Source organism: Elephantulus edwardii, unplaced genomic scaffold (genome assembly GCF_000299155.1).
Source record: "Elephantulus edwardii isolate Elephantulus edwardi_28Jun2011 unplaced genomic scaffold, EleEdw1.0 scaffold00215, whole genome shotgun sequence".
NCBI lineage: Eukaryota > Metazoa > Chordata > Mammalia > Macroscelidea > Macroscelididae > Elephantulus > Elephantulus edwardii.
The window spans coordinates 4,079,521-4,102,278 of record NW_006399965.1 but is presented as its reverse complement, the minus strand read 5'-3'; the positions used below and the strand labels follow the sequence as shown (position 1 = coordinate 4,102,278).

General features: G+C 39.3%; 1 protein-coding gene across 1 annotated transcript in view; it reads left to right on the top strand.

Moving 5' to 3' along the window:
* The window catches only part of MME (membrane metallo-endopeptidase), a 154,811-nt gene that overhangs the window by 70,354 nt on the left and 61,699 nt on the right, over positions 1-22,758 (top strand). Inside the window, exons 9-14 of the mRNA XM_006897781.1 lie at positions 12,127-12,261; positions 13,938-14,039; positions 15,991-16,127; positions 16,239-16,332; positions 17,421-17,549; positions 20,350-20,448. Coding sequence (XP_006897843.1) covers positions 12,127-12,261; positions 13,938-14,039; positions 15,991-16,127; positions 16,239-16,332; positions 17,421-17,549; positions 20,350-20,448 — 696 coding nt within the window. The remainder of the gene's footprint in view (positions 1-12,126; positions 12,262-13,937; positions 14,040-15,990; positions 16,128-16,238; positions 16,333-17,420; positions 17,550-20,349; positions 20,449-22,758) is intronic.

Genomic DNA, 22,758 nt, shown 5'->3' with positions numbered 1-22,758 from the left:
CATCATCATCTCCAGGCCATTGCCGCAGTCTCTGTTGATCCACATCATCATCTCCAGGCCATTGCCGCAGTCTCTGTTGATCCACATCATCTCCTTGAGGGTCTTCCTCCACCTTTCTAAGCAACGTGTCTCTTCCTAAAGAACAGGCCCTCCTAACATGTCCAAAAGTATGTGAGACAAAGTATTTTTTCAATTTAAAAATTTTCACTGATCTGACTTATTTCTCTTTCTCTCTTTATACAACATGGTGTCACATAAGAAGAGATAATTACTGTTTCCATCCAGAGGTTTATAATCTAAAAGTGACAACCATTATTGTTGCAGGAAAGCTGAAGGCCACATAGGCATCCGAGTCATGCTTACATTACACATATTTAAAGGGGGGCATGCCTTCCTAGTTTGTATTTAGTAGTATGGCTTCTTGGGGAATGCTTCTTTGGGGGGGAAGAGAAAGGGATGCATTCTAATATGATAGTATTTGTAAAATTTCGTTTATTTCCTGAAAAAAAAAATTCTTGGTAAATTTCTCTGTAACCGAGCGTCTTTCAAGTCTATTTTGGTCCTCAAGGCATGAATTTCACTCTTCTGACATCTGTTGTTACTGTTGTTAGGTACTGTTGAGAAGAATGTGACTCTTAGCGACTCTATGAACAATTAGTCTGAACATTGTCCCATCCCATGCCATCCTCATAATCTCTGACACTCTCCAGCCCCCTGCTGCCATCATGTCAGCTAATCTTCCTGAGGGTCTCCTCCTTCACCTACCCAAACATGATGTCCGGACAGCTGGGAGAGTCCACATAGATGCCTTGGAGTCTTGGGATAGTGCAAACAGTTGACATACGTGGTGGCCAAAGTTTGAGTCCATTCAGCAATAGCTTGGAAGAAAGCCTGATGTTCCATTTCTAAGGGACCCGCCATGGAAAATTCTATGGAGCACAACTTCAACAGAACCAGCACACATGGGTCCTCAGGAATCAGAGTCAACTCAGTAGCTTCTTCCTAGATAAGCCTTCCATATGATCTGAGCTCTTTTATCAAGAACTAAAGATTCAAGTTGTTCTTTGTTAGGCAGTATGCTGTCAATGAGTCTTTTACTACAATCTTTTAGGTTGCATTATATTCCTTGTTTTTTGTCTTTTTTTGTTGTTGCTGTAAATATTTTTTTACTAAATTTTATTAATTTTAATGAACATTTACAGAGATTTTGGGTTTCCATTCATTCATTGATGCACTGTTTTCTCTACGCTCCCCCTCAGTTCGTTCCTCTTTTTTCCCCACCTTGAAAGTCTGTTTTAATTGTCTCATTGCCACAGTGCTTGTCAAAGCCAGTTCTGATTAACCTCCTTTGTCAGTGTGTCCTTTGCCATTCCCTATCACTCCTCCCTGAGAGAGACTTCACCCTGATTCATAAGGAAAGGGGACAGCATATTCTCTTAGCTACTTTCTGCTGAAAAGGGATGCTGTGGGTTTCAGGGTGAAGATCTTCTCTCACTACTCTAAAGGGCCCCTTTGTCAATAGGAAACACGTAGACTATTGTGGAGATTGATTTTGGAACTTAGATGCACTGTTACAAATTGTGCTTAGCCGTGCATGTTCATATCCTTGAAGATGTATCATGGAAGTGTTGCAACCTAGAAGACACAAATTTAACTAACAAGTTAAAAGCACATACATCAAAAATTAAAAAGCAATAATAGCCCAAGTAGAGGTTCTAATAGTGGCACAAATCAAGTTACAGAGGGAAGGTAGTTCTTAAAATAAAAGGCCTATTGACTAGCACTTTGTCTATTATAGTATAAGGGTTAGGAACCACAAGATGTAGAGGTTCAACTATGTCATTTATTGTTCTTAAGTCCTGGAGCAAATTCCATCTCTTTTGAATACACTGTACTTTGTTGTCTCTTTGGAGATCTCAACCATCCTCTTAACCAGAGCAGGAATCCGAGTCTTCTTGCCTCCCAGGACCAGTGGATTGGAGAGTTTTTACTGAAGAATCTATACTGAGTGGATCATGAGGCCAAGAAGAAATCCAGTGCCCCTGAGCTTGATTGAAATGTTCCGTTTCACAGGAAACTGTCTGCTAAGTAGGAGTGCACTTCAAATTACCTGTTGGCTGGATTATGGTTGAAGAAATCAAGGGCTAGAAAAGCTGTTTTTCAGGAGTAAAACAGCAACGTTAGGTCATGACAGAGGAACAGGAAAAGAACGTTTATTAAAATACCGTCAAGGCCAAGACACTAATTAGCAAAACTGAAAATAAGGAGAAATGTTATGGAAAAAATGGAGAGGTAGATGCCTGAGATTTAATTTGGAGAATAAAACAGTCTTAAAGCCAAGAAACCCAGCAAACACTGAGAGATGTCAACATAGTTGGGTTTGCAAGGACTGGAATCACTTTTCTGATCCCATTCTCGGTCTTTGTCATTGAACTTAGTTTATAATAGGAGGAGATAGTAAGGAAATAAGACAAGTTGATATAGAATACTATATTTTGTAAAGTGGTATGACTGGGGGTAAGGAATAAGTGGGTAATTAAGTGAGTAAGTGGGATTGCATTTCCCAAGTTGTTCCTTCAGGCTGCTATTTGGAAAGTGAGCCGGGATAGGAACAGTATGGACAGAGAGCAGAGCACCTGAGCATGCAGGGGATAGGTGAGGATGAACTTGGATGCAGGGGATAGGTGAAGATGAACTTGGATGCAGGGGATAGGTGATGATGAACTTGGATGGCAGGCAAGACAGCCCTGTGCCTCCAAGGACATCTTTTACAGGTTCCTCTCATATGAAGAAGCAGGTTTTGTACTTTAAACAGCTTAGCGGAGATATCAAGTTTGGTACATGACCTTGACAGGTAGAGACAGCCTAGACTTGATAGGATCACTTGAGCAAGGGACACTCCTGACCTCTTTAATCCCTCGGCACCAGGTGACTCACAGACATGAAGCTTAACCTCGTGTAAATATCTGCACTTGCCACAACACGCTGCTGTTCCTGTTGTTAGGTGATCTCAAAGCAGCCCCCCCCCTCCCCCCGCCACGTGCAGCAAAACAAAGCACTGCCTGGTCCTGTGCCGTCCTCATGACGGACCTGGGTTTGAATCCATTTTTGCAGCCACTGTGCTAATTCTGATGTTTAGGATTTCGTGATCATGACTAGACATTTCCTCAAGATTTACTGAAGCCAGTTTTGATTTATTTTGTGGTGGTATGTTTTTGGTGAAAAAAACAAAACCCAAAAAACAAAACCTAACTAAATCTGGTTTTTTAACATTTTTCAAATATTTTTATTGATTTTTCTTATAGTAATACCTTTATAGTATGTTTCATTCATATACATTTCCCCCTACAAGTTTATTTACAAAATTTGAATACAAATTTGAACAAATTCTTTCAATTTCCCTCACCTCCCGCACAGCAAATTGTACAACCCAATGATTTATCCCCCTTTCCCTATTTTTTTTTAAGTATTCAACGAACTGTAGTCATTTCATAATGAACGTCCAGGTTCTCAGCACTGGACCTGGCGGAGGCAGAACCGGGTCTGGGCGGGGCTGTGGTCGGCATCCCCATGGGTTTCCCCTGCCCCACAGTCTTGCTAGCCTTGGAGACTAGTTTCCATAACGTGATTAACGTTTCATGTTTTAAATTTTTCTTAAGCCGCAGGAATGGCTGTAAGGTCTGCAGTCCCTCTGCAGGACCAAGTCTGTCTTATGTTGCTTACAGTTTCTAAACCTTTTTCAGAGGAAACAGCTTTTCTGCGCTGCATTTCTTTGAAAATTAGTCCTCCAGGAAACGTACTTTAAGTGTATTAAATACTCCCAATTCTGTGGCTCAATAGTTCATGCCTTTCTTCAGGGCAAAGACAAGATTAGTGAGTGCTGGCTGTTCAAGAACAGTGTTTGCAAGTGAAACTCCACCTTCCTAGGTACTTGACACGCTGAAGTGGCTGAGTGTCAAACTGGGCGGCTGGCGAGCTTTCTGTTCCCTCCCTGATCACGTCTTCTCATTAATAATGATACCAAAACGTAGAGCACAGTAGTCCCACGGCAGTGCACTCCTCCTCATTGGCACGTCTCACACGCGTCAGTGCTTTTGCAAGAAAGAGGAGTCCATTGTGGAGGAATATTGCTTGATCTAAATCAAAGCTGAGGAGCACCAAAGCGGAACAGGTCTAATTAGACTATCAGTTTATGGTTTGGTGGGTTGGTACATATCATCTCCTTGAGAGAGAGAATGTACATAACAAACCACCCCAAACAAACCAACAGCAGCAACTTTTCTATGGATTTTAAAAAGCTCTGGTAGCTTAATGATAAGTTGTGCTTCCAGCTCAAAGGCAGGCTGTTCGAATTCACCAGGTGGTCTGAAGGAAAAAGATGGGCAGCCCCTTCCTGTGTAGTTCACAGCTTCTGATCACCTGCTGAAGGGCCAGTTGGGAGTTACTTATAATTGACTAGTGCACAATAACAACAGGCCGTTTCACATGAATTGCAACCCTTGAAGGAGACTTACTGCATCGGGCAAGCCCACTGTCAGGGACCTCTCCAAATTAACTGAGGAGCAATGATGTCAACTTGAAGACTAAGGTGCACCTGATTCAGACATTGATCTTTTCAATCACTTGCTATGCCTCTGAGAACTGAACAGTGAATAAAGATGACAGGTGAAGAGTTAATGCTTTTTTTGATGTGGTATTAGAGAAGAACGCTGAATATACCATAGACTGCCAAAAGAACAGATAGCTATGTCCTGGAAAAAGTGGAGCCAGAGTGATTCATGGAGGCGAGGATGGTGAAGCTCCAACTCACATCCTTTGGACATGTTACTAGGAAAGGCTATTCCTTGGAAAAGGACATGATGCTGGGAAATGTGAAGAGTCAGTGAAAGAGGGAGACAGTTAACGAGGTGGATTGACACGGTGACAGCAGCAGTAAGTATTGAAATTTAGAAAATGAAATAGAAAGTACAATAAAAGGAAAGGACTACTCTAAATGTTTATATGAGACCATAAAGGAGCGCTCAGTTACTGGTTCACATCATTAAAAAGGCTTCTTTAATCCCAGGCAAAGAGATCTCTTCTCCCAGCCCCTAACTGCTAATTAGACTAATTCATTAGACTAATTCATTAACTAATTGCTGTCTCCAGGACAAAAAATTGAAAAAGAACGAAAGAGAAATCCAATTTCTGTTTAGAAAAATAATCTGGTCAATGTACTTTTGGGGAGTTTACGTTGTGCAAATTATGTTGCCACACATCTTCAGCAGTTCAAATCTTGCAGAGGCTCCTTGGGAGAAAGACGGAAGACTCCTGCCATGCCGTTTACGGCCTCTGAAAACCAATGGAGGTTAGCTCTGAGTTAGAAGTGACCCAAGGGCAGTTGAAAGAGACTTTACAAATGTTAAAATATGTGTTGATTTTTTCCTCCTTAAATTATGATACTTTATAATTATTTGACATTTTACATATTTAGAAATGGAAGAAAATTAAAAGCTTTACTAGAGTCCTCCTAGTAAAAGCATCTAACAGTGGCAGTAAGCCTGCATTTTGACAACCACTTTGTTTATTTGAAACTTAGGAAATTAAGTAGCCCACTAAAACACACATTGTTTTAACCCATCACAAAGCAGACTCATTTAAGTAGTGGTGGATTTTCAGTATAGAATGTTTTTGTCATAGTCAGTAGCATGCTGCATTATTAACCCAAAGCTTACATTCTTCCGTCGGTTTGGGTGCACCGTTGGGAGCAACCTCCTCCCATTAAGATTCAGCTTTAGAAATCCAATGATGATGATTCGGAATCAATTTGAGAGCAATGAATTTGATTTTCTTATTTGGCACATCAACGGAGAACTCCCAGCATTGCAGGCTTGGTTTAAAAGAGGCCGTGGTACTAGCTAATGTTAGGTGGATCTTGGCTGAAAGCAGAGCATATCAGAGGAATGTCTGTCTTTGATTCATTGACTAAGCAAAGGTATTTGACTGTGTGGATCACAAAAAACTGTGGCTAACTCTGAGAAGAATGGGAATCCCAGAACACTTGATTGTGTTTGTGTGAAACCTCCATTTGGACTAGGAGGTAATCACCAGAGCAAAGAAACGCTGCATGATTCAAAATTGGGAAGGTTGTACACCAGGGATGTGTCCTGTCTCCATACTTTTTCAATCTGTATGCAGAACAGATTATCCAGGAGTCTGGGCTCTATGAGGAGGATCATGGCTTCAGGATTGGAGGAAGACTCATCAGTATCCTGTGTTATGCAGATGACACAACCCTGCTTGCTGAAACTGAGGAGGACCTGAAGCTCTTGCTACAGAAATTGAAAGACTGCATGCAGCCTTAAATATGAATTAAAGCTCAATATCAAGTAAACAAAGATTCTTACCACCGGGCCTATTGACAGCATCTTGATAGACGGTGAAAAGATTGAGACTGTTAACAACTTTAATTTGCTTGGTTCCACCATCAACACTCTTGGCAACAAATCACATTGGGAAAGTCTGCTGTCATGGGACCTCTCTAGAGTGCTGATGAGCATCTATGTCAGTCTGGAGAAGGTCCAGGCCATGGTCTTTGCAATTACTTGCTATGCATCGGAAAGCTGGATGATGACTAGGGATGATAAAAGGAGAATTGATGCCTTTGAGCTGTGGTGCTGGAGAAGAGTATTGAACATACCATGGACTGCTAGGAAAACAAATAGGTTTGTCTTGGAGAGGGTGAAACCAGGCTGCTCTTGAAGACAAGGATTCTGAAGCTTCGTCTGACATACTTTAGGGAAGTTGCAAGGAAGGACCAATCCTTGGAGAGAAATATGCTTAGAAGGGCAGAGGGACAGCACAGAAGAGGAAGACGCTTTATGAGATGGATTGATTCAGTGATTGATTTCTTCCTACACATCCTGACGCCTCTGCTCCCATCTCTGGGGTAATGGGGGTAGGTGTATCAGAGACAATAAGGTTGGCTCAGAATAGAAGAGGGTTCAGAGCTATTGTATATAGGGTCACTATGAGTCACAAGTGACTTGATGGCACCTAACAACAAAAACGACAAACATGTAGCTATAGTAAGTATTCAAACATCTTAGAAGGAAGTTCTCTCCTATGCTTCTAGTTTTCTGGGAAATTTTACCAGTTTAGCAATTTAGCAGCATCATCCAATATGCTTGTGCTTGTCCATGTCAATTTTTTATAGTCTTTACCTTCCTCTTTGAAAGATACATATAACTGGAGTAGAACCAGTTTTCAGGGTTAGCAAAGTGTCAAAGAGGATTTGTGTTATTGTTTTCTCACTTCATTAACAACAACAAAAATGCAATGCTTTTAAGTGCAGAAAATCTCAATAGATTGATAATGGAAAATTCAAATTACCATCTCTTTCATAGTCAGTAGTTATTCCCACCCGAAGGCTAACAAATTTATATGCTTTGAAATACAGTTAATTCAACACAATGCATGCTTCTGTTTTAGAGTAGTTGTTCCCAAAGCTGTGAACACAGACATACTTGTTTACTTCAAAGTTAAATAAGAATTCTAATGATTTTTCAACAGGAGAAGAATGGCATTGGTGAGAATATTTATAAAGTCTTCCTTTCTTTCTTTTAACAACACTTATTTTGGTTTTAATGTAGACCCATGACTGGAAAGTAATTTTTTTCTGTTGAATGTTAGAGGCCATCAAGTCAACGATGACTCATAGCGACCCCATGAACAGACCTGAACGCTAACCCATCCTGTGCATTCTTCATCTGTGACACACTTGGGTCCATTTCTGTCTTCACCATGTCTATCCAGCTCATTGGGTGATCTTCCTTTCTTTCACTGAACCCCCACTTTTCCAAGAATAATGTCCTTCTCCAAGGAATTGTGTCTCCTAGTAATATGCCCAATGTATTCACCTTCTCTGATTCCAAGAAGCACTTTGGCTACACTTTTTCCTATTTGTAATTGGTATGCACATAATTATTCATATACTTTGTGCTTCATTCAGGTACATACTGGGATTTATTATTATTATTAATTTTCATGAAAATTTACAGAGTCATTGGATTTCCATTCATTCATTGTTGCACTTTTCACCCTGCCCAGCCCTCCCCTCCAGTTCATTCTTCTTTTTGAAAAGTAAAAGAAAACTTCTTTCATTGTTACACAATCCCTCACCCCAAGTCCACTCCACTGTGCAGCCTTCATTCTGGACTCCTGTCCTGACAGTAATACCTAATCACATAATCTTTTTAAACAGTTCTCTCCCTCATCTGTTTCAATGCAGTATACATTATTTAACCCATCTTTCTCAGTCTCCCCCCAACTTTTTGTACATGTGTTTCATACTTTGTTTCCTTGACATTATGTTTCATGAACTCATTCCCATACAATGTGTTTTATAAAATTAACCACCGTTGAACTATGCCCATGATTATCAGTCTTGTCAGGTCCCCCCTGGAGCTTTCCTGTCTACTTTCTCCTCTCCTTGCACTCACCAAATTGTGCACCCCATGATCTCCCCGCTACCCATCCTGACGCCTCTGCTCCCATCCCTTCCCACCTTGGGCCCATACACATTTTCCTAGTTGTACTTCGATATTTACAGTAATAACCTTAGACCTTTCTTTCATTTACTTAGTGAACAAGTCTTTGGAGTGTAGATGAGCTTCATGTGACATATTTGCATGCTCGTGATTCAGGCTGGTGCTGAGACCTTGAATATTGAGCAAATTTTGGGGAAGTATGATTTTGACACACGTACATACACATCTGCATGAATTGCTGATAGATAAAAATGACTAGTAAGTAACGGTGGATTGAGACTTAAGGAAGTAGAATTCCATCCCCTGGAAAAATGGAATTGCTTGCTGAATTAGACTAAGACCTTCATCTACTTTGTAAGGTGTAAGTAGTACAACTTTTTTATGACTTACGTGTGTGTGAAGATAACATGTTGTTGTGTTATGTGCCGTCGAGTCACTTGTGACTCATAGCGACCCTATGCACAACAGCCCTAAACTCTGCTCTGTCCTGTGCCAATCGCACTGTCTCTGACACACCCATCCTGATTACCCTAGTCACTGAATCAATCCACCTCATAGAGGACCTTCCCCTCCTGCGCTGTCCCTCCACCCTCCCAAGCATGATGTCCCTCTCCAAGGACCAGTCTCTCCTTACAACATATGAAGAATAATTTCTATAGCTAGGATATGTTGCCAGAATACTTTAAAGTAACAAGAGTCATGTATGCAATTGACTAAAACCCACTAGTGTGTTTTGAAGGAGGTCATGAGAAGATGATCTCATAAATTGTAACACTAGTTGGCGTGCGGAGAACAAGAGAACAATATTGTATTACATCATGTGTGCCTGAGACCATTTTTTAATAAAATTTTTGTTTTATACTGGTTTGCTTACAAAGTTGGCATACGTAGTTTTTCACACTGGATCTTTGCCATTTCCTTCACCCCTTCCTCGCTCCACTCATCAAGTTGTGCGACCCTATGATTACCTCATGGCCACCCTACTCCTCTGCTCCTACCCCCACCCTTGGATCCTCATACACATTTTACTAGTTATTTTTACAATAATGGTCTTAGACAGTATTTGTCCAAATGGAACTGAGTTAGTTTGCTTAGCATAATGCTCTCCACTCCTTCCCAAGTTAGGTTGTTGTTGTTATGTGCCGTCGAGTCGTTTCCGACTCATAGTGACCCTATGCACAACAGCCCTAAACCCTGCTCTATCCTGCGCCAACCACACTGCCTCTGACACACCCATCCCGATTACCCCAGTCACTGAATCGATCCATCTCATAGAGGGTCTTCCCCTCCTGCGCTGTCCCTCCACCCTCCCAAGCATGATGCCCCTCTCCAAGGACCCGTCCCTCCTGGCAACATGTCAAAAGTATGTCAGACGAAGCCCCAGAATCCTTGCCTCCAAGGAGTAGCTTGGTTTAATCCTCTCCAAGATGAATCTGTTTGTTTTCCTGGCAGTCCATGGTACATTCAGTACCCTTCTCCAGCACCACAGCTCAAAAGCATCCACTCTCCTTCTGTCCTCCCTAGTCATTGTCCAACTCTCTGATGCATAACAAGTGATTGCAAAGACCATGGCCTGTATCAGGCGCACCTTAGTCTCCAGAGAGACACTGTTGCTCCTGAGTTAGGTAGGATTTTCAAAATCGTTGCTCCTACATGCTTCATAGTGGTCCATCATGTGAATATACTGCAATTTCTCAACCTACTTGATTGTGGTTGGACATTTGGGGCTGTTTCCCTGTTTTTGTGATGGGGAATATGCTGCTATGAGCATTGGCATACAAATATGTTTGTGTCTCGGTTATAATTTTCTCGGAGTATATTCCAGGCACTGGAATAGAATAGCTGGTCATATGGGATTTTTATGTTCAGTTTTTTTGAGGAAGTGCCAAACTGCCTTCCAGAGTGGTTGTACCCTTTTACAATCCCACCAACAATATATAAAAACTCCTACCTCACCACATCCTCTCCAACATTTATTACATGTCCTGTTAAACTTTGTCACTGCTACCAGGGTGAGATGATATCTCACTGTGGTTTTGATTTGTATCTCTCTTGTTTCCAGTGATTTTGAGCATTTCTTCATGTGTTTGTTGACCGTTTGAATATCTTCCTCTGTGAGAAGTCTTTCCATGTCTTGTGCCCATTTTGTAATTGGGTTATCAGGTTTTTCCTTGTGGAGGCCCTGTAGGATTCTATAAACCTTCGATATGAGATCCTTGTTTTAAATGGTATTGCCAGATATTTTTTCCAGTCAGTAGGTTTTCTTTTCACTCTGTTGGAAAATATTTTTTTCTTTTTTTGAGGGAGGAGGGAAACCAAAAGGTTATAATCTAGATTAATAACAGAGTACAGTCAAGACAACTCCTGAAATGTGCACAGAGGCACCTCAACCTTGAGCCTAAACTAACAGCTTGAGGCCGGTGTTCCCAGCTTCTCAGTCTTGCCAATATTGGCTTTCCCCCAATCTCCCAAGATCCCATCTCACATCAGGTCTGCAGTCATAGGTGTTGCCTCCATAGGTATAGGTGTTGCCTCCGTAGGTGTAGGTGCAGCGAGAAGAGCATCTTAACATTGTCTTGCTTTCTCTTCAATGGCACCAGAAGATCTGTCTAGAATTTTTTTTTTTTTTATTACACAGGGATTAATCTTTAGAAGGCCATAGATCAATTTTATCTTCTCATGGTTGTGTATTTCTGGCTGCATTTGTCAGCCTTTTTATACCTTGAGTTACGCCTTCTAACCTTGGTCCTGCTTTGTCTCTTATGATCTTTATGGCTTTGGGCTTTATCCCTAGGTCTCTGATCCACCTTGAGTTGATTTTTGTTTATAGTAATAGGTGTGCATCCTATATCGGATTTCTGCAAGTAGTAGTGTAGTTTTGCCAGCACCATTTGTTGAAGAGGTTGTCATTTCTCCATTTGATAGGGTTCATTTGCTTGATGAATATCAGTTGACCATAGACAGTTGGGTTAATATCTGGGTTCTCAATTCTGTTCTGTTGGTCTGTGTGCCTGTCGTTGTACCAGTACCATGCTGTTTCAGTTATTACAGCTGTGCAGTAGATTTTGAGATCAGGGAGTGCAATGCCTCCCACTTCATTCTTGTTTTTCACAAGTGCTTTGCTTATTCGAAGCCTCTTTCCTCTCCAAGTAAACTTGCCAATTCTGAGGCCATTTCTTACTGAATACTTTGAAAAGTACCTATAATATATCTGGGGTGGGGGTGGGGGGAGGATTTAGTAAAGTGATTTATTACAATTTTAGAAAAAATGGTGTTATTGCTTACCAAGTATTCCATTAAGATATTTTGAAATAATGTGACTGAAAAGTGAAAATGAGAAAATCTGCCCGAAGAGATATCAATTACTCCATTATTTCAAAATGATAGGTTTTTGCTGACACTGATGCAAAGATGCATTGGCTCGCTAAGAATCGGTCCAAATAATTTCTTTGAGAATTCAAGAGTTTTAATTTACTGTGCTTTTATCTTCCACTACAACTTAATACTGAATTTAAAACAATGTTTAAAGCAGTGATAACACTACTTAGAAGATTCTCAAATAATTTATTGCTGGTTTTTTGGTTTTTTTTTTCCCCAGACTTGTACAGCATATGTGGACTTTATGATTGCTGTGGCAACACTGATTCGTCAGGAAAGAAAACTGCCCATCAATAATGACCAGATTGTTTTGGAAATGAATAAAATTATGGAACTGGAAAAAGAAATTGCCAATGTAAAACATATTTTCTCTGCTGCATCTCTGCTCCCTTTTTCTATTATATTTTAAGGGTAAAAGTTGAATTCTGTGCAACTCCCTGAGTGATAAAAATACATTCCTCTAATGTATCAGTGACTTCAAGGCAGCCTTTGAAACTGCAGAATTGTCTAGTAAACTGGCGTTCCGGAATCCAAGAGACACACTAAGTTTAACAAATGAAAGTAGATCTATTTAATTGCCTGTCATAAGTGGATTACCTCCAAATTTTGTTTACAGTCAAACTGGTGAAGATACCCTTGAGATTCAGCACACTTGACTGGTGACTATTCAGAAGAAAATAGTTCTAGTTTTTAATATATTCAGATTTATTTAACAATTTAAACTGTCGCTGTGAGGGACCACTTTGCTGAGATATTAACACTTGAACTTGGTCACTTGACTGTGTGGTACCACTGAGTTCAGATTGCCAAGTTCTATAGATTATATGGGAGATCTGCAGCACAATTTAAGGGGTGTTTGGCTGCACTGCTTCTGTCCCCAGACAAACCTTCCAAGTAGACACTGTCTCCTATCAAGTTCCTCTACTGGACCCTGAGTCTCCGTGAGTTACCACTGAGTCTGCGTGGTCTCGGGTTAATGATTAGACCCAAGTCAGATTCATTCTGTGATCCACAGAACTGCCTCTAAAATTGTAAACAAATTTGTCTCTAAGTGGCCCGTTCACTGGCCTCTACCATTTTGGCCTCATTGGGGTCTTGAGAACTGAAGATCTTTGAGGGATGATTGTTGACTCTGTAGAGACACATGGTAGAATATTGGTTAATATTTTGAGCTTCTAAAAGAAAATTCAGCAGTGAAAATCTACCAGATTCTCTGTAGGAAAAAAATGTATAATCTTGTCCTACTAAGTAGTAGGCCTTTCTTGTATGTGTGTATCTGTCCTCTCTTAGACTCCAGGAATGGTATGGGATCTGAGACATATTTTTTATCCCCTGTGACTCTCTTGATAATGTCCAGCATACTGTTGCATACAAGAGATTATCAGCAAATGATGTATTTAAACAAATAAGTGTCCCAAAGGGAAAATTGGAGCCATTGTCATTGAGAAAAAATTTCCTTTTTTAAACTTTAGCCTTTTGTCTCTTCATACCTTTTCCTTGTTTCAACTAATAACTGAGGAATGGTTATACTCTTTTCCCTGTCTATTTGTCTGCTTAGATTAAGTGAGAAAAATGAAATTGAGTGCTGCTGAATATAGGACTTTAAAGTGGTTAGGCAAGATAGAAAGAGAATTGCAAAAGTTGAAGCTGTCACAAGTGTCTTACGTTCTTGCAGAGACTATTGACTTTTAGGACATAGGAGCTTAATTGCAACTGCTGAAGTGAATGGTAATAAAGATGGGGGAAAGGCAGTATTTGAGAGAAATTGAACGTTTTAATATCCAATAAATTTCTTAAAATAGGAAACTTAAACATACAAAGAGAGCAAATAATTTACAATATTAGAAGCCTTAAACGTAAGTGTTTGCAGAATTAAAGTTTTAAAAAATGTCTAAAAAGCTTTAGACTATAAAACAAATATAATACTTCTCTCAAATTATACAGCGTCCATTTTAGATTTTCCCATTTTCTTTAACTACTGTTTTTAAAGTAATTTAGTTTTAAAATAACAATAAAAATTTTAATCCATAGGCTACAACTAAACTTGAAGATCGAAATGATCCAATGCTTCTTTATAATAAAATGACCTTGGCCCAGATCCAAAGTAACTTTTCATTAGAGATTAATGGAAAGGTAAGTAACACATTTCCTGTATTCTTATTGTGTCATTTCTTAAAATTCAGAGTAGAAATCCTGTTTCCTAATATTTATTCCTAATTACTGAAATGTATAAGGCTGCTGTACATCGGGTCACTATGAGTCGCAAATGACTCGACGGCACATAACAACAACAACAGTTGACTTTAAACATTCATTTCTGTGACACAAAACATTTGACTTTATTATGACTATGCTCAAAACCCCTCATTCAACATTATTGCATTTATATTAAGCCCGCGTTAAAGTTCTGGGGTGGAATTCCTTTAATGACAACTATGCAGTAATATTGGAGACTGTCTTAGGAGATAAGAAACCAATGGGAAGCTACCTCACTTGAACAGCCAAATAATGAAGGCACTTGCCTTATTTTCATTAAGATTATCCATGGAAAAGCCAAAAGCAAAAGAATGGAGAATTAGACTAGAAGCAATAAAAGGACATTTTCCCTCTTTAATTACATTTACAGAGAGTAGTTGACATCTTTTTCTTCTTTCTAATTCATTATCTAGTATCTAATAATCTATTTTCAGGAACTCTACACATTTATTTTTGTGTATTCTTACGACATATTTAGGAAATGAAGCAACATTGAAAAAAGTACATACCAACTGCATCTGATAATGAGATTCTCTTTGGCTCCAATGGTAGTACACAAACTTCAAATGCCTAACCTGTTGGGTTACACAGTTTTATACAATAAGCGCTTAATAAATATATTTTTGGGGAAGTAGCCTGATCCACCAAACAGAATCAAGAAAAATACACCACACCTCATACTTCATGTGGCACATATGTATGAGGTACACACACACACACACACACACACACCCCTCTGCAGGGTGGCCTAATCTGTAGGGAGTAGCATTGCCAACCCAAAGGTTGCTGGTTTTAATCCACCAGTTGAACAGTCTCCTTCCATATGATTTATAGCCTTATTTGCTATGAATCAGTTCTCACTAGATGGCCGTGAGGTTTTTTGTGTGTATACACACCCATCTCATACATAACTCTATTTGTTATCTATATGTTTTGTTTTTGTGTGTGCAGTTAAGTGAGGCTGACTCATAGCTGACCCTCCAGCAGGTTTTTCAGAGACAGTAAATCACACCGGAAGAGAAATTCTCCCTTGCACCTGGTAGATTTGAACTGAGTGCCTTTGAGATAGCAGCACAGCTTCTTTCCACTAGGCCATTGGTGCTCCTAAGATACTAATATTATTCTTATGTATCCTCAACTATTAAGTTATTAAGCAAAACAACAAAAGTAATGTTATCTTTACTTATGCCTTCTTATATATCTGTTGGTGATTGGGTAACTACACTTCCTATTTAAAAAGTGAAAGGAAATCAAGATTTCTTATTTTTTAATTTACCTTCTAAGCATGAACACTGCATGAGAAACCACTGTACAACAAATGCTGGTAGTAGAAATGTGGGGTTTAAAAAAAAATTTGGTTATATTGAATATTTATGTTGTGTATATAGGAGCAATACCACTTTTATAGAAAGATTATGTTTTCATTTACAACAGGATCTCCACTGAGATGTATTACTAAAGTCTACTTTAAAATGATAGACCCTATATTTTGCTTGAATTGGTATATATAATATATAAACACTATATATTTAATTTTTACTTAAAGCAAGGAAGTTTTAATTTTTGGTTAAAATATACATAATAAAACATTTACTATTTCAATAATTTTTACATTTTCAGTAGGAGAGTTACATGCTTCATGGAGCGAGTTATATTTTTTAAAGCTATTCTTTTTGGTTAGACTAAGAAGATATTAGGCTAATTTCTAATTGTCTATTCCTTAGTAACTGACATCTTTTATATCTAACCATCTAACTATGAATGAATTTTGGATTCAAGAAGAAAAGGCTGTAATTATTGAATGTTTTTTACTTGCCTTTTTCCCCAGCCATTCAGCTGGTCAAATTTCACAAATGAAATAATGTCAACGGTGAATATTAGTATTCCAAATGAGGAAAATGTGATTGTTTATAGTCCAGAGTATTTATCCAAACTTAAACCCATTCTTACCAAATATTCTGCCAGGTATGTATGTCAATGTTCCTGTATCTCCAAAATTGACATTTCATATCACTCTTTAGAAGCTTTGCAGCCTCATTTTTTTTCTGTTGCTGGGTGGTGGGTGTTTTTATACAGAGATCTCCAAAATTTAATGTCCTGGCGATTCATAATGGAACTTGTAAGCAGCCTCAGCCGAAACTACAAGGAGTCCCGAAATGCTTTTCGCAAGGTGAAGAAAAAAATATCTCGTTTTCTTTTCTTTAAAAAAAAAGACTTAAAGCAAAAAGAGATACATAGTTATCCTTGTACACCTCTAGAATGTAGTAAACGTCACTAAGAGACAAAAAGGCCAAATGTTGATACTATTTTTCATTTGCGGATAAGTTGCCTAAGAAAGAAACTCATTTTCATAAGCATTTGCTAAGTTAAATTGTCAGCTCTGGTGCCACAATTGCATTGCAATATTAAAAATGACATTCAGTTATTTGAGACATTTGTGAAAGAACACTAGCTTTATTTTGGTTGTGTTAAAAGTAATTGCAGTGGTGTCTTAATTAACTTACTCCCAGCACACAGATGGGACTACATTCAGGTGGGCAATTTTGTGAGAGGACACCTACCTACCTGGAGATAAACTCAAGACCTGGTCTTAACCTGGATCTACATTTTAACAATCATAGTTATATTCTCATTGTGAGAAGAGGGTTAGTAAAGATTGAGGAGAAGAGATTCTAGCTAACATACTGATGAGGAAAAGAGATTCTAGCTAAAGTATTGATTGGTGTTTTAACAAGATTGCTTTCTGAATTATTGAAATTTTTCAGGTTTTTGTTCTTTAAAAGAACGTGTAAAAAAAAGAAAGAACATGCAATTAACATTTTTTTTAATTAAAGAATGCAGAAGTGGTTTTCTGCCACATCCTCCTGGCCTAAATTATTCCCCTCCTTGCTTCTTGTTTTCTTGTAAAGCAGATGTCCGCTCTGGTACATTTTAATAAAACCATTACTTTTCATTTACATTGTAATAACAGTGTAGTATTTATTTGCCTTCTTTTCTTTCCCCACCCCACAAGACATCTAGGATGTTGTGGGTAAAAGTTCTCCTGTAATATACTACCAAAATATATTTACAATAAACAGTTCAGTCAGGTTGCATTTGGTTGTAAGGTAGGGAAATGTGCCACCTGAGAAGTGATTAATACAGCAAAAACTTAAAGGAAAAATAAAGGTTAGTATCTGACTGAATACATGCTCTTACTAAGCTCCAAGCCTCTACTCTTGGTCAATTCACAGTCTTGGTCATTTCTCCTCTCCGCAGGCCATTTTTGGGACGACATCTGAAACGGCAACCTGGAGACGTTGTGCAAATTACGTCAATGGGAATATGGAGAATGCTGTGGGAAGACTTTATGTGGAAGCTGCATTTGCTGGGGAGAGCAAACACCTGGTAATGTCTTCAGTGCCATAAACTACTTGTTTACATTGACTGACAATTCAGTAATCCATAATTTTACTAAACAGGCAGAAAAGCCTCTGAGCCATACTTATCATTGGTTTTCAGTAAATCTCACTCACTACTAAAAATCTGCTCATTATAACCATTTAGTTCAAAACAAACTGGCCACTTTCCAGAAGTGGTGTATTCAATGTACTCGTTCACACGTCCTGTTGATATAAAACTCTGTTGGCAAAAGCAACCAAGAAGGAGTGGTTTCTTAAAACCTAAAAGTTAACTAGAGTTATTTCCGTTGTAACACTTGCACTCCATTTGGATTTTTACTGAGATAGAAATAAAGGAATTAAAGTCTGAAAAAAAGAATCCATTCAAATGTTAGTTCATGCTTAATGATAATGACAGGTTGTGTTTCAGAGCATTTTTTAAAGTTTGTGCTTTTTTAAATGAGACATGCAGTTGCATTCTGAATAAGATTTTTGTGTGTATATATTACCCACTCCAACTTCCTTCAAGTCCTTTCTAGCCCATGGTGAACCTGGAGAATGAGCAGAACTGCCCCATTAGGTTTCCAAAGCTATAACTCTTTGGAAGCAAATTGAGTCATCCTTCTACAACAAAGTGCTCGGTGGCTTTAAACCACCAAATAGTTAGAAGCCCAATAAAGGCTTTAAGCACTCCTCAACCAGAGCTGTTCCATGTGTATATCTATTTAATCAGACCCACCTCTCCAAAATACTGAAGAGCAATGATGTAAGTTTGAAGACTAAGGTGCACTCAGTTTGGCTATGATCTTTCCAATCTCTTGCTTTGTAACTGAGAACTAGATAATGAAGAATGATGACAGAAGGATAACTGATGCCTTTGAGTTGAGTTGGAGAAGAGTGCTGAATACTCCGTGGGCTGCTATAACAGTAAACAAATATATCTTGGAGAAAGTGCAGCAGCCAAAGTGTTTCTGGGAGACAAACCTGCCAAAGCTTCATCTCTCATACATTGGCCATGTTGCTAGGGAAGGGTTTTCCTTGGAGAGGGATATCCTGCTCAGAAAGGTGAAGGGTCAGCAAAAGAGAAAAGACTACTGACTAGATAGATTGACACTGTCACTGCAGCAATAGGATCAAGGATGTCAGAGGATAAGACAAGATTCAGGTCTGTTAATGAGAAGGTTGCTCATTGGGTTGGGTCATTATAAATAGTGACAGTACCTAACAACAATAACAGCAATTCATAAAACAAGAGGAGAGCCGGTAATCTAGTGGGAAGGAGCTGCTCTGTCAGCCCAAAGGCAGTTGGTTTGAGTCCACCAGCTGCTCCGTGGGAGAGAAATGCTCAAACTTCTCCTATGCAGTTTACAGCCTCTGAAAACCCACTGGACGGTCAGCTATGAGTCAGTTTGGATTTGACAGCATGTAACAACAGAACACTCATAAAACAAACATAAATCTTCACCATTAGACTAGGCATTATAAGGATAAAAGGCGTAAAAATTGAAGAAGTCAAGGATTTCATTTTGTTTTAATTCACCATGAAAACTCATGCAAACAGCTGCCAAGAAACCAAATGACAGATTCCATTGGACAAAGGGACTCTTTAAAGTGTTAAAGAGCAGTGATGTCACTTTGAGGACTAAAGTATCCCTGACCCAGACCATATTGCAATCACTTCAAAATGCATATGAAAGCTAGACGGTGAAGATCAAAGAAGAATGATACTTTTTTTTTCCTTGTAGCCAGTGTTAGGAAGGAATATTGAATATACTGTGAATTACAAGGAAAAGACATCAGGCTTGGAAAGGTGCAGTGTCAGCTAAAGAGAAGAGCTTTGATAAGTCAACAGTCACAATAACTGCAATAATGAACTTGAGCATGAGGAAATCGTGACAATAGTCAAGGCTCAAGACTGTCATTCAGAGCCACACTAAGAATGGTAGTCGGCACGGCAGCACCTAACACCATGAGAAGAACAAACACATCGGTTTTGGAAGAAATACAGCAGGTTCCTTAGGCTAACAAGATGTTGTCTTACATGCTGTCGGCACGTTATCTGTAGGGCTCAGTTCTTGAAGCATGACATTAGTGTTGGTAAACAACAGGTCAGAAAAAAAAAATGAAGAAGGTGGATTACCACAGTGGCTGAAACCATGGCTGAATCACAGTAATGATGGCCAAGGTTGATTGTCAAGGTTGTACAGTGTTTCTGTTATAGAGTCACTATGACTCAGGACCAACTCAAACCGCACATAATACCAACAACAATTGACTCAGTAGTGTTAGTAGTGACAATGTTGTTTTAAAAAATACAATGTTCAACAAATGTCCGTTTGTAAAGTTGTACTTTGTCCATTTTATTTATGAGCATGTTATGTTTGTTGTTATGTCCCATCAAGTCGCTTGCGACTCATAGCGACCCTATGTACAATAGCCCTAAACCCTACTCTGTCCTGTGCCAGTCTCACTGTCTCCAACACCCCCACCCTGATTACTCCAGTCATTGAATCAATCCACCTCATAGAGGGCCTTCCCCTCCTTTACTGTCTCTCCACCCTTCCAAGCATGATGTTCCTTTCCAAGGACCGGTCCCTCCTTACAACATGTCCGAAGTATGTCAGAAAAAGCCTCAGAATCCTTGCTTTCAAGGAGCAGCCAGTTTAACCCTTTCCAGGATGAACCTGTTTGTTTTCTTAGCATGTTATAGAGTCACATAAAGACAGCTTATTGCTCTAAGTTTTAATAATTATGCTACAAAGACTAAATTAATGACCTACTGACTTTGTCTTTTTTTTTGTTTTGAGGTTGAGGATTTGATTGCACAGATCCGGGAAGTTTTCATTCAGACCTTAGATGACCTCACTTGGATGGATGCCGAAACAAAAAAGAAAGCTGAGGAAAAGGTAAAAAGCACAGCAGGACTATCAAAGAGAAATGTTTTTCTAGAAATAGATGAAATCCAAATGGGGTAGGGAAAATATAGTCAAGAATTGCACTAAGAGAATTCAGGCTTCTTCAAGATGTTAATCTTTTGGAGAACATCTTTCATTGATAAATATGTTTTCCACTGATTTCCATCTATTATTATCATAATACAACCTACGTCTATTTAAACCTATGGTCCATTTAAAACTTTAAAAATACTCTCATTTCCCTTTTGTTTATAAAAGGTGTCAGAAAACAAGAGGATCACATGTCTGAAAAAGTAAAGAATTCAAAGAGATTGTATCAATAGTTCTTTTTCCTACGTGTATGAAACATATTTAAGTATCTCATTCAGTGTTCAGAAATTTTTTTCTCATTTTTTTAAACTATCAGTTAGGCTTTTAAAATGTCCCCAACATATGTTTTTAAGTGATCTAAAGGAAAAATAGAGAGAGCTTTGGTGGCCTAGTGGTAAGAAGTTGCACTACCAACCCTAAGGGATGTGGTACGAATCCACAGGCTGCTCCTAAGTGGAAAGTCAGTTTCCTCCATGCAATGTAAAGCCTCTGAAAACTCACTGGAGGATCAGCTGTGAGCCCGTTCTGACTCAATGGCACATAACAATAAAGACGGAGAAAACCTTATGTATTCTAGTTAATGTAAGATGGTGCCTTATTTGAGTATTATATAGTCCAGGGAACTCTGGTGGCCAAACTATGAGGAGCTGTGTTGCCAACCTGAAGTCATGCAGTACTGTTCCACAGGAGAAAGATAGGCAGTCTCCTCTTGGGCAGTTTACTGCCTCTGAAAACCTGCTAGAAGGTCAGCTAGAGGTCTGCTCCACCCCGACAGTCCATACACAGTGACATCATGTGATCTAGGATTGCGACAGTGAGCTTAAGCAGAGCAGAGCCTGTGAGCACAGCACAGGATCAGGCAGGGTTTTATTGTGCTGGACCTCGGATCGTTCTGATTCAGAGCTGACTGGAGGCAACCTACTAGCAATCACAAAATTTAATCGAGAGGCTTTGGAGAAAACTGTTTAAACTTTTTCAGTCTACCCTGAATTTTTATTGGGACTTTGGCTATCTTGCATAAGAATAAAGGGAAGATTGTTAAGGAACTGATCGTTTTACATTTCCAATGGCTTAGAAAAGTGAGCTCTGGTGGCCTAATGGTAAGGAGTTTACAGTCGTCTCCTGTGCAACTAACTGCCTCTGAAAACCCCCATCAGGGTTAGTGATGGGATGGTTTCAACAACAACAAATGTCTTGGAAAAGTGCAGCCGGAGTGCTCCTTGGAGGCATGGATGGTCAAGTTTCGTCTCACGTATTTCAAGCATGTTGCTAGGAGAGGCTTTTTCTTAGGGGCATCATGCTAGGAAAAGTGTCGGTCAGTGAAAGAGAGGAGGCCTTCGGTGAGATGGACTGACATGATGGCAGCAGCACTGGGTTCAAGTATGTCGGAAATGATGAGGATGGCAAAGGGTCAGAGGATCTCAGGTGCACCTGACACCAAAAATGATCATTTAGCCCGATAACCATATAAATCTTAGAGGGTGCATGTCTAGTGACAGCTGTGGCCTTCCTTTGTGAGCAGCAATGGCATGCTGCTGTTGGTGGTGGTGTGTACTGTCAAGTTGGAATTGACTCCTAACTGACCCTCCAGTGGGTTTTCAGAGGCAGTAAATCCGACCAGAGGAGATTGCCCATTCTTCTCCCACAGAGCAGCTAGTGGATTCGATCTAAAATTCATTGAAATGAATCCTGATTGTTTTCCTACAATATGACAAGAATGTAATTCTGTTCTTTGGATTACTGCTGAAATTCTAAGCATGTTGTCATCAACCTTTACTCTAACTTTCTTCCAGAACTCAGTTAGATTGACCTATACCTCTCAAAGAGCCCTGGGTGGTTTAGTCCCCAGCATAGCTATTCTTCCACCACTCTAGGCTGTTCCTCAGATTTCAAGTCAAATTCGTTCCTTGTATGATGTAGTGTTTGTGACTTGGTGCTGTTTGGTGTAGCTTATTGGATTGTACTAGATCATTGTTTTCCCAAAGTGGTGTGACGGAACATTAGACTTAACGTTTGCCCCACAAAAATGAATGCCAACGTGAAAAGAATTAAGGAAACACTTCTTGTAGGAAGGTTTCCCTAATCTTAGCCTAGACTTATTGTGTTCTTCTAGGAGTAATTTTTTTTTATTTTAATAATTTTAATGAACATTTACAGAGATTTTGGATTTCCATTCATTCTTTGCTGCACTTCTCTTCCCCACAGCCCCCC